General features: G+C 44.1%; 1 protein-coding gene and 1 long non-coding RNA gene across 5 annotated transcripts; both read right to left on the reverse strand.

Moving 5' to 3' along the window:
• Positions 1-6,645: 6,645 nt before the first annotated feature.
• On the reverse strand, positions 6,646-7,683 carry LOC120673228. Of its 3 annotated transcripts, none has more exons than XM_039953991.1 (4): positions 7,565-7,683; positions 7,275-7,372; positions 6,945-7,164; positions 6,646-6,772 (listed from the first exon to the last, which is right to left on the reverse strand). In XM_039953991.1, the coding sequence occupies exons 1-4, from the start codon at positions 7,613-7,615 to the stop codon at positions 6,698-6,700; spliced, it is 444 nt and encodes a 147-aa protein (XP_039809925.1). In that variant the 5' UTR covers positions 7,616-7,683; the 3' UTR covers positions 6,646-6,697. The 3 variants fall into 3 exon arrangements, with proteins under 3 accessions (XP_039809925.1, XP_039809924.1, XP_039809923.1); XM_039953990.1 differs by having other exon boundaries at positions 6,646-6,775; XM_039953989.1 differs by lacking the exon at positions 6,646-6,772 and having other exon boundaries at positions 6,786-7,164; positions 7,565-7,682.
• Positions 7,684-10,695: 3,012 nt separating this feature from the next.
• LOC120673231 lies at positions 10,696-12,419 on the reverse strand. Of its 2 annotated transcripts, XR_005674583.1 has the most exons (5): positions 11,668-12,419; positions 11,389-11,548; positions 11,205-11,279; positions 11,014-11,098; positions 10,696-10,917 (listed from the first exon to the last, which is right to left on the reverse strand). It is a non-coding gene; the product is annotated as an uncharacterized LOC120673231 (long non-coding RNA). The 2 variants fall into 2 exon arrangements; XR_005674582.1 differs by having other exon boundaries at positions 11,389-12,407.

Here is a 12,419-nt window from a genome sequence, read left to right on the forward strand (position 1 = left end):
TTTTATTTATATTAAGGTCCCTACCGCCCGGCAGAAGGGCGGCAGGGGGCCGGCCGCCCCGCAGCCGGGCGGCGGGGGTATAATCTGTAAATTATGAAATCGAAAATATATTTCTGTAAAAAACAATTTTGAAAAATATAAAAATAAAAAAAACGCGCAAGGCCGGCCTAGCGTCGGTCGGATGGACAACAACGCTTTTTTTTAATCTAAAAAAACGCACCTTTTTGAACCGAACATGCGCAACTCCTTAAAATTTTGTACTGTGGACAAGGTAGCTGTAGCTATCGACCAAATTAGAGGGTTAATAGTAGAGCCAAGTGTTTGACTTTGATAAGAGCTAAGTCATATAATAGTTGTCTCATATTTGTCTCTAAATCTTTTTTTATTATTATGTGATGTCATGTTTTACTTTCTCTTTCCTACTCTTCCTCATATGCATTTTTATTTGGGCCCACAAATATCTATGCTTCCGTGGCAAGCTTGGTGCTAGAACAAGAGCCAATCTTTCTTCTCTTTCCTCTCTTCTCTCCTCCACATTAGTAAAAATGCTGACTAGCTTGGCTTTAAGCCTATTGTTGTACCTGCTCTTACTCCCTCCGTCCCTAAATAACTGTCGCTTTCGCTTCCCGAGAAATAACTTTGATTAATTTTATATAAAAAATATTGATATTTATGATACATAATTAATATTATTAGATAGATCTTTTAATCTAGTTTTTTAACAAATTTATTTGGAAATACAAATATTGCATGTTTTTTTACAAATCGAGTCAAACTTGTGGCACGTATACCGACGACGACATTTAAAAAAACAAAAAGAGTAGGCGGCAGGTCTTATCGACTACGACACGAGTTTCTGCACAAGAGCATCACCAACACAGAACTCAACAGGCATAATGATTACCATGTCATACATATACTAGGCTAGGAACACTATATTAATGATAACAACTACTTCATCCATTAAAAATTATTAATCCTTTTAATATTTATAGGTACATATTTTTATTATGCACCTATATATATATATATATCATGTCTAAGTGTATAGTAAAATCTATGTATTTAGAAAAACAAAACTACTAATATTTTTTGAGATTAAAAACAACTAATAATTTAGGACGAAGAGAGTAAAATCCATCAATTGTTATTGGTTAAATACTACCCTTTTGCTTTGACTGTATTTCTTTAAGGAAATCTAAACATCCTATTGGACTTATATTTTGGATCACTGTGAGTACTAATTTTGTGATATTTATGGAGAGAGGAAACGAGGCAGAGTAAGGCCATTTTTAGATCCTTCTGGATAATTATAAGATGGAGGAGCCAGCTTATAAATTTTTATAAACTAGGTGGCTGAATAGTCAAAGTATGAACTGCAAGCTTAGTAGTTGTGTTAGCAAACTAGCAGCCATGATAGTAGTATTGTACTCTAGTATACTACTAGCTAGTTCTGGTTGTCATACCCAATCCGGTTACAAGTTGGTGACCATATCGGTGGGCTTCGCTCCCTTCCAAATTATAATTCATTTGACGCTTTTAACTCTGAGTTTAACCACTCCACTCGTCTTATTCAAAAAAAATTATGACATAGGTTGTGTTTAGTTCCTCCTCTAAATTTTTTTGAAAGAGAATCTTGCTATTTAGGAGTATTAAATAAAATATGTTTATAAAATTTTTTGCACGGATGGGTTGTAAATCGCGAGATGAATCTAATGAGCCTATTAATCCATAATCAACGATGGTTACTGTAGCATCACTGTTGCAGATTATGGATTAAGTAGGCTCATTAGATTCGTCTCGCGATTTACAACTAATTTGTGTAAAAAGTTTTGTTAATATATTTTATTTAATAATCCTAAATAGCAAGATTCTCTTTGATGTGATTGGGTGTAAAATTTTTGGGAAGGGAACTAAACACCCCCTAGTCAAATTTAAGTTATTTTTGAAAAAAAATTATTAATAAAGCGAGCCACGGCAAAAAAAAGGTAATATTTTGGACATTTAAATATGACGAGCGGTCAAACTTAGGATAAAAGAAGTCAAACAAATTATAATTTGGAGCGGAAAGAGTAATTAAGGAACTAAGAAGGTAGCCATAGTGCGTGTATGTTGGAGAGGTTGGATATATTATCTATGTTTTTATTGCTCATCACCATTATTTTTCATAGAGGCATGTCGACAGAGAACTACAGTTATGATTAGTCTCTTAATATTTGTTTGTGATTGGAATCAGAAGCAGTAGGTGTCAGGTTAGGTGCGCGCTTTCAAGGTTAGGATTATTGTTTGTGATTGGTCAGAGCAGTAGGTGTCAGCTTAGATGCGAGCTTTCAAGGGAAAAAAATTTAATGAACAAGCTAACGCATCCAATCTCCAGTATTACGTGACCTTTTAAATTAAAGGCTAAATGGAGACATTTCATCAACCCGGATAGTTGTGCATTGAATCCGTTGTCCGTCATTCTCAATTCAGCGCAACCTAGAATGTAACTTGACATATTACTAGGTTTACATATATATAGTAAAATTCTCAATTTGTTTTGGCAACTCTGGCCTTACATTTAGCTTCTAATATTTTCGATGGACTCTGTTGTCACATGTCAACACAAAGAGAGTATTGATAAACCGGTCTAAGCGTATTGATAAAGTAGTATCGATGCTTCATGTGTTTTTTCAGGGTTGATTCTATTTTTCGGTTCGCGGCCCAATTACCGAGCATTGTATATAAGTAAACTCTTTTTCTTCTCTCTTCTTAATTGAATGGCAGAGCTCCTGCCATCCCATTCAAAAGAAAAAAGTAGTATCGATGCACAATGGTTGGTTGAAATTTACAATTTTTCCAGGTCCCGTTTTGTGCTCTTCTATGCTAAGCTGCTTAAGAGTTGGTGAAAATGGCCACAAAAAATCAGAGAAAATTATGCGCTATGTAGTGAATGATATATATGCATGGCTAGTTGTAACATCCCGAAAATTTACTAAAATAAATCATGCGCTAAAGTTGTGTTTCGTCGTTGAGCTCGAGATCCTTCTAAAACCCTAGACCTCAAACCCCGAGATCATTTCTCTGTCCGATCACCCGTTGTCCCATCCTCCTCTCCGCGCGACGCGTGCGTGGCCGACCAGCCGTAGACCACGCCGCGAATCCCGCCTGCAATCGACGCACGCGACCGTCGCGCGTGGCCGGCCGGGGCCGCATCGCGTCGGCGCGAATCCCACCCTTCCTCTCGCTCCATTTCCCTCTCCCCTCCTTTTTCTTTTTCTCTCTTTCTTTTCTTTTTCCCCATTTTCTTTTTCTCTTCCCTCTCCTTCCCTCTTCCTCTCTCTCCTACCCGCGCGCTCGGCTCCCTCCCTCTCTACTCTGCCCGCTCCCGAGCGCCGCCCGGTTCCGCTCGCCTGCGCCCCACTGCCCGCGCGCTTGCGCCCCGCTGCACCGAGCCGCTCCCTGCCCGCGTGCCCGCACCACTGCTCCGCTTGTGCACCGCCGCACGGACCGCCGCGACGTCGCGAGAGCACACGCACGCACGCTCGGGCTCGCCACGGCACTGGCCCGCCTGCCGCGCGCACACTACCGCCGTTGACGCACGTGCGACGTCCGCCTGCAACGGTCGCCGACCGCCAACGCGTCCCATCCCGCCTCGCTGCTCGCGCCATCGCACAGTACCGGCGACCTTGGCACAGCGCCGCCATTGATGCCCACCGTGAAGTCGCATCACGAGCTTCGCCGGCCACACCGCGGCCCCCGCCCCTCCACCGACCTACGCCGCCTATAAAGTGACCCCAGCGCCGCTCCTCTGCTCCCCCAACCCGCAAGCACCACCGCCCGCCGCCTCCCTGACCTCCTAGCGCCGCCGCCCGCCATAGCCGCCGCTCCCGAACGCCGGCCATCGCGGAGCACCCCTCCTCGCTGCGCTCTAGCCCAAGCCAGGTAGGGCCCCCGGACCTCCTCAATCCCCTCTCCGTTTTCCCTCACTTCCCGGCCGCCGCCGCGCTCCGTGGCGCCGCCCCCAAGCTCGCCGTCGCCCGCTGCCGCCCGCCACCGTGGCGCCACCTCCACGGACCTCCTCCGCTCGAATTAAGGAGGGGATTCGACCTCCCATGGGCCCACCTTCCTTTTCCCCCTGACCCGGGCCGCCGCCATGCCCTGGGCCGCCGGCGAAGGCCGCCGCCGGCGAAGGCCGCCGCCGGCGCCCTGGGAGCGCCTCCCCTGCTCTGCGGGAGTGAGGAAGGGGAAAGAAAGGGCTCTTTGCCCAAAAGCCCCCCTTTTCTCATTAATCCTTTAAGAGCCCTTCCCCTTTCAGCCATTTTGCAAAACAAACCCTTCTTTCTTTTATATTTCCAAACAGACCCTCCCACCTTATGAAAATATTTATAAATAGGCCCCTGACTCTTTTAAATTAACCCAAGAAATTTCTAAAATGCAAACCAAGCCCTGCCTTCTTAAGCTTAATTACAAATAGGTCCCTGGACCCCTGGTTAGGCCCTAAACACCCTTTTGACCTATCATTTCATGCGCCTAACAACCTCGGATCTACCCAAAACTTTACCACGTCTCTCTTAATATAGTTTTGACCATGCCATTAGAAGCACACCAATAAATATCACTCCATACCCTATATTTTATGTGTCCCCGTTTCGAGCTCGACGACAAATCTTTATTTTTTCTGTGTTTTGATTGTGTGCTTGTTTGTGTACGCTGTAGACCACGGAGTGAACGAAGGAGAACCCGTCAACGAGCCGTACTGTGAGCAGGAGAACGAGGACCAGTTCCGCGACACCGAGCCCGAAGGACAGGACTTCCCCGAAGGCTACGAAGACGGCAAGTTCAATCCCATCCTTTGATGCATGTTTCTGTCCTAGTTTTTATAAACACAACCCAATGGCCTGTTTTATAAAATTGCATATGTTTTGCTTGCATGAAAACACGGTTGGATAGCCACCCCTTGATTTGTGATGATCATTCCTTGACCACCTAGATTAACGTCTGATTTTGCTTGGACGTTAATCGATATTAGAACGCTCAGGACTTTACTCATAATATGCTTTAATTTGATAAAGAAAATGTGTGTGTGTGGGAAGGGATAAAATGTGGATTTTCGAAAGATGAGTATGGACGGGATGGACGGCATTTCTGTGTGAATTGCCGATTGGTGTGCTTATGCCTGTGTGGCAGGGTAAGGAAGGGAGATATCCATCTTGTCACAACTAAGGACCGAGTTGATGTGTCATCTCACCTAACTCCACTATCGTGCAAACCACTCGACCGTTGAATGGGCAACGGCGTAGCATAAATCCCACTAGTTGGTGTGATAGCCATCAGGAGAGCTGAGAGCAACGGGTGACTAAGGAAAACGGATAAGCCCCGAGTGACTTATGCCCGGTTATACCAAAGTGAACGGTCGATGACCCCTTGGTGCATCCCGTGATGGCTAGTCAGGCTTAGCTATGGTGGGTAATGGCTATGTTGGGATCTACACCGACACGACGGTGTTCGAGTTGTGGTATCATACTTGTGGGTAAAGTTGCACACCTCTGCAGAGTTAAGAATCTATTCGAATAGTCAGTGCCCACGGTATTGGGCGAGTTACGGTGTGGTCACATAACTAGTGTTTCATTGGGATGGGCTGGTGTGAGTTGTTTTGGAATTGTCCGGCAGTTTTGTCGTGTGCTACGACGGACAGGGAGTCCGGTAGCAGTTTTAAAACCTGAACTCCGTGTTACTGCAAAAGCTGATTTCTACAAAGTTTTTTTAAAATAAACCCCTGCATAAAATATCGTTTTTCTGCAAATTAAACCGTAACCTTATCCTTGATTTACCTATGCATATTATTCTGTTATAACCCCTCCGTGGGTGTGGTTGGACTTGCTGAGTATGTTTGTACTCACCCCACTCTTACTTTTTACAGAAGAAGACCCAGACTTCGTACCAGACGACGCCGAGTAGGGTTATCGTTCTACACCCAACCTTGCCTGTGGAACCGGCCCTGTCGAGATGCCTCCGCTGTCGCAGTACTCTGAGCCCGTGGTAGACCCCATGTGGTTTGCGGTCTGGTGTTACGTCGTAGCTTGGTTAATTATTATTATCATCTGTATCGAGTGTCCTCCAAGGTTTGTACGGTTTTGAACCATCTGATGTAATAAATGTGGCATCAGCCTCCTGGGACTGGTGCTTTGTATCACATTTAAGTTCCCTCTTAAGAGGGGACGCTTCAGGTATATATAGAGGACTGGTGCTTTGTATCACATACATGTCAACCCAATCGTGGTGTATAGAGATCAGCTCCCCAGGTGGACGAGGACGTAGCACCTCTAGGGCTCGGTGCTCAACTGCTGCAAAGAAAGACCTATGGCTCGAGTCGATAACTGGGTCTAGCAAGGAGTCCATCTCCATACCTACATTCAAAAATATATGAGAACACATAGGTACATATATGTTCCATACAAATTGGACGCACGATATTTATACATTACAGATAGTTTCGATACAAACTGGACGCATGATTGATACATATATGTTCCATACAAACTGGACGCACGATTACTACATATTACAGATAGGTTCGATACAAACACCACGCACGATTAGTATATAGGTACAAACTGCATACTGGTGGATCATGACACCGAGTCCCTTCCACGAGCAATTCTCACCGATGGTCGTCTGAACTTAGGAGGTGCTCCATCTCTAGGATTTGACAACACTACGAGATAGAGCTGACATCGGTGGCTTCGACTGCTGGCTCCGCCCCTGGTTTGTCTTCTATTTTCTGCACTGTCTGCTGTAAAAAAAACGGTTTTGTTTTAGTGAAGAAAAGTTATCTTACCATTAGACAGTGATTGGGTGTCATCGATTGTGATTGACATGCCACTGAAGCATGGCATACTGCATGCATCCACGCTGGAGGTCTCGTGGATACCACGGTTGCTTAGAGAGGCAAAGTAGCTTACAGGCGATGACATGTTTGGCACTCCGTGAGTAGCACTTGGTGTCTCAGAACTCAGATCTATCGTGACTGCAAATCGTTGCAGGTCCTTCACATCAGCTGTGCTTTTTCTTGATGGGTTCGTCCATAGTGGCTTCAAGGTCTGCACCTGTAAATGATCCTGAAATGCTGCAACTTTGCAAGCTATGTGCTTTTCTAAGTGCCTGAAATCTCTCCTGAAGTGCCTGTAAGATTTATTCTAAATTCAATATTACCTCAAGTACCCATAAGATATGTAAAACTTTCGTTCAGGGTAGAATGTTATAGATGTTTGTATAAGAAATGATGCACAAACCTATCTAGAACGACCCAAGCAGCTTTGCTTGAATTTACTTCATGTATAATGACAATCTTTGCAGGTGCTCCAGGGGTTACCTTGAGGGTCACAGTAATCTGATACAAATTTCGAGTTTCAGAATGTAAAAAGTATTTCAAGGTTGCCAATGTACCTAGTAAATCACTTTATTATTCAGATTTCAGACAGAAAAGTGATTGCATGGGGACTAGGGAAGAAAATAGGCATGCTTATATTTCCTATTGAAGAATAACATCTCTGTATGGAATATATAGATAAAGGTATTTTACCCCAACTTTGCGGAACGCCTCTGCAAATTGGTGAAGCTTGTTTTTGTACATTTCAGCTATTTTTGTCACCTGATCACCTAGATATCTGTCGCTTGTCCCGAAAAAAGATCCGGTACATGGTTTGGTTCGGTAGCCCACTAAACACACAAAGAAGAAATAAAAGGATTAGTTTTATAGTAAATACATTACTTATTTTGGTTAAACTAGTATTCAAAGAGAGCATTGGCCAGTATTATGGCCTTATTATTGCAAATTCAAAGTATATTGTTTTTTTCTTATAAACAAATGTACATATCACGAAGGCATACTAAATGCCCATTTGGAGATAGCCCATGCAAGATATTGAATCATTGAAATTCCGTGCCAGATCGCACAGATGCTAGAAAAGCAGAAAGCAGCGGTGTACATTATTTTGAAAAGCATTACTGGTGGACGTTCAATGTACTAGGATTCTAAGCTTCAAATTTGAAATGGTGACTAACAATGGCCCTATGAAACAGTATGTTCTGAAACACATCATGGATTTCGGAATTTTGTTAAACAAGCACGCATGTTTTATTTGTTACTTTTATTTATTTCATGGGTTGATGATCTTCTTTGTGTCATTTCACGACACCATACGTGAAGCATGTCTTATGTCATGTAGACTACTCTATTCCATTTTTCTCCAAGGAAAAAAAAATCTACACTGTTCCATTGGTGATTCTCAAAGCTACAGTGCTATCCTCGACTGTGGATGCCAACGAACAGCATTATCAATTATCTATCAGAGGTGAAAATGAAGAATCAAATTACAATAGGCAACCCACTGCACAGGAAGCACAGCCATACCACGCTATGCATGCTTGCAGTCTCATTTTACAAATGCAGAGTTTTCTATCTACTTCCACTGTAACTTTTCGATGACATTTTTTTTCTCAATGCAGAACGGGCAAATTCCAAAAGGGCAAAGGAACACTTGGATTAGGAGAATCAACTATCGCTATGGCATTTCTACTTTGTAAATTACATGTATGTAAAATACTAAAATAAGACTAGATTGGTCCGTGTCAAGTAGTAGAAGTAGGGGCATTTAAGGGGTGGGCATCCTTACTCGGATGGGTGATGGAGTAGAGCACGCCGAGCACGAGCAGCGAGTCCCCAGCGCGGAGTATGTCGCCTTGGTCGACCAACCCCCTGAGCGCCGTCCTGATCTCGTCATCCCGGTGGTCCCGCGTGGCGTCCAGCGCCACCACGACCATCTGCGGCGGCGGCAGCGGCGACGACGGAGCCTTGGAAGGCGTCATGGCCCCGCCCTGAGGGGTGCCGTAGGCCGCCCCCGACGACGCGGGGGTGGCCTGGTCGTCCCCCGCCCCAATGATGGAGGACATCGACATGGGCGAGCCGAGCGGGGTGCTGAAAGGACTCCTCCACCGCCGCCGCCGCTTCTGCCGATGCAAGCTCCTCCTACTGCCGCCGCAGTCATCGTGGCCGCCCGGGAGCGCGGTTATGAAGGCCTCCAGACGCCTACGCGCCGCGGAGTATATTCGGGAGATTGCAGCGTACATTCGAACCCTGCCGCCGGCGCGGGGGGCATCTCGAAGGCGCTGGGGCGGAATATATCGCCGGCTCCCATCGCCATTGGTGGCAGTACCGAGGCGGAGGCGGCGAAACGCGGAAGCTTGCGGTTGTCGCGGCGCGCGGTGGGCGGCAGCGCCGGCGGTGGCAGCGAGAAAGCCGAGGGCATTTGATTTCCGCCCAAAAGGAAAGCGGAGGGCAAACGGTTTGCGAACTCGTTCTATTCTACTGTCCTACTGAATATGAATATTCAGTGACACCGTGATTCCTTAAAAAAAAATGTTTCCTCCAAAAGCGGCGACACCTTCTTGCAATCATCAGCACCTTGGCGGCTAATTCTATGCAGGTTTCTCCCCAGGTCTACAACCAAAGCCTCTATGGAAGGGAAACAAATTTGAATTTTGACGAAGTTTGGCGAGATTTCAAAATCTCATTTGAATTTTATTCAAACACACTAGCGGCGCAGGATTGGTAAGGTGTTCAAATTTGTCGGTTATTTTGGAAAGCAAATGACTGAAAAGTCTGTATTACCGGTGGGCCTGAATCGAGCTTGGTTTATCACTAGACCGACGACAGTTAAAATCTGAGCCGAAGATCCCCTAGGCGACATGGATTGTGAAGACTGGAACTCGTCAGTCTCATGCGCGGCAACGCGTATCCAAGCTCTGGAAGAATCACTAAACATATCTTCATTGTGCGTTTCACCCGTTTCGCCATTTTTATTCTGAACTTTCTCTGTCAGGGGTTCTTGTTAGAATAATCTGAACTTATCTACGGTATATCATATATGAATGAGATCATTGATGACACAGAATCAGCTGCATTATTTAGCATGACCGACATGCTTCTGTATCTGTTCAGAAGAAAGTAGTATACGGTTATTGCATAAATCACCCATGCAGTGGCAAGGCAAGAATTTGCTCTTTGGGACCGTAGCATATGCATTTGGGATGAGGGTCGTTGCATTCAAATAAGCAGAGCCCAACTTTTTTTCTTTTGGCAGATTACGAGAGTCTCTGGTTCGTAAAAAGAAAAAAAAAGGAAGAAGATTAGGCGTCTTCTGTCAACCTATTGAGAAGGAACATAAATGGCATTATGTAAAGGTCAAATGACAGTAGGGTTCAGTCACAGATTTCACATCCCGAACTCAATAATTCATCAACAGACATGCCATATAGGTGTGTCGTACAAAAGCTAAAGCAAGAAAACACAAATGGATAACCCCCTCCACAATATGGCATTTCATTAAAAACTATGGGAAAACTAAAAATGAACTAGTCATACTCAAATACACACCATCATTGTATATATATCTGGACTAAGCAAATTGAATAAATCGAGAAAAGGGAGGGAGGGAAAAGATACAAAGAAGTGCAATGATTCCACCCATCTATAATGGGAATTCTGTCTTGAGCTTCAATAGTGAGCTCACAACACTTGATTCGCCTTTGCTTACAACATCAGTTTGTAAAATGAGGGATAAAATGTCGATAAGACGGATATTTTTTTTTATTGTTTTGAAAAGTTTGATGTGCTCATTTTCTAACTCAATAAGACGGACAACCTGTCCACAGAGAGAGAAAGAGATACGGTGATTATAAACTTATTATTGCTATTACATGTGTTGAGTTTACCAAACCATCCTCTCCCATAGAAAGAAGGACGTTGCTCTGGAATTGTCCTGACACAAATATACGCAGCTCTGGCTAGATGATACAACCCAAAAGTATCATATGTATCTTTGATGCGGTCATCTACTAGTTCATAAGTGCAAGGCTCTCAAACAACGGCTCTGCCTGAAAAAAAAATCCAATTGGTACTGATGTGTCTGTACTTTGTAACCTTGTAAGCATATTGACAAAACAGTAAGCATAACTCATTAGAAGGAATACCCATTGCAATATATGTGTGCAGCGTCCTTTGTGTTCATCAAGCACCTTACGACCATATTCAGCATAACTCAGGCGCCCACAGTATCTGATGGAGACATGACAAAAAAAATGCTTGCTTTGTCAGAAGAACAGGTCATAATAAAATTGAATGATGAGACGATAACGTTGCAAGAATTCAGTATTGTACAGACCCTGGTTGCCCCAGAATCATTGTCTTTGTGGAATCATCGCAAGCCTTCCATTTTGCAAAACCAAAAGTCCCCAAGCTGTGAAAGGTAGAACATATACCATCAGAATGCAGAAGGCCTTTGCATCTTTACGAGTTAGACAGTATTAGAAAGTAGGGGGGGGGGGGTCTGATACTCTCCAGCTTACCATAAGTACAAGTCATGTGTCAACAGTGCATTGCTTGGTTGCAAATCCAGATGGATGATTGGACCAGCGTGGCACTCCTCATGTAGGAAGCACAGGCCTTTTGCTATACCTATGGCAATTGCATGCCTCTTGTGCCACTCTAGTGAGCTTGCGGACTGAGCTGTTTCACCAAGTAACAATAGCAAACTAATTGTTTCATAAAAAAAACAATAGCAAACTAATAAATCTGCACCATCTTCTCAGTATGTATTGAATATGCATATCAACTGAACAACACACCAAATAAGTGCCACTCCAGGGAATTGTTGCATATATACTCGTACACCAAGATGTTATAGGTCTCTTTGCAGCAATAGCCAAGCAGTCCAAGTGTCCAACAATATTTCGGTGCCGGGCAAAGCTGAGTACTTGCACTTCAGTAACGAACTCGGTATAGCCCTCTAAACTTGCCTCCTTGCGCAGCTTGGCTGCAATGTGAGCTCACCATTGTTCAGATGGCCCCTGTACACATGCCCAAAACCACGCTCACCCAACAAGTTCTCTTTTGAGAAATCATAAGTTGCAGCTTGAATCTCCGAGAATGGGAATTTTATGGATTCCTTGACGTAAATAACTGATTTTAGCCTGCAATCAAAACACAAAACTGGCCTTTTTGATGTATCGTATTGTTGGGTCATGTTTGCTTCAACGCATTCCCCTGTAAAGATCACAAGAGAACACATGTGGGATGGCCAATGTAACATTTAACTATTGGGAGGTACCAGCAAAGTTGCAGCTATTTTCAACTTAGTAAAGATCTGCATGTTCCTAACCGCAAAAAAAAAGGGAAAAAAGGTCGTCCATGTTCCTGAATTCAACCATGCATGAACTACTTGAAAGGACTCTATGTTCTCTAAGCACTACAAGGCAGAAACAATTTCCTATCATCTTGACATCTTGTATCATGTCCTGTGCCCCGAATCAGCATTCAGCAATGCACACTAGCATTCACATTTCCGATTTCCGAAATGCACGGATCTGATCCACCTAGC

The sequence above is a fragment of the Panicum virgatum genome, chromosome 5N (genome assembly GCF_016808335.1).
Source record: "Panicum virgatum strain AP13 chromosome 5N, P.virgatum_v5, whole genome shotgun sequence".
NCBI lineage: Eukaryota > Viridiplantae > Streptophyta > Magnoliopsida > Poales > Poaceae > Panicum > Panicum virgatum.

Excerpts from the sequence above, each read along its gene's own strand:
- LOC120673228 (XM_039953989.1), bottom strand. The coding sequence starts at position 7,615 with ATGTACAAAAACAAGCTTCACCAATTTGCAGAGGCGTTCCGCAAAGTT. Across the intron at positions 7,373-7,564 it reads AGGCGTTCCGCAAAGTTGGG|ATTACTGTGACCCTCAAGGT; the intron begins GTAAAATACCTT and ends AATTTGTATCAG. Across the intron at positions 7,165-7,274 it reads GCTTGGGTCGTTCTAGATAG|GCACTTCAGGAGAGATTTCA; the intron begins GTTTGTGCATCA and ends TAAATCTTACAG.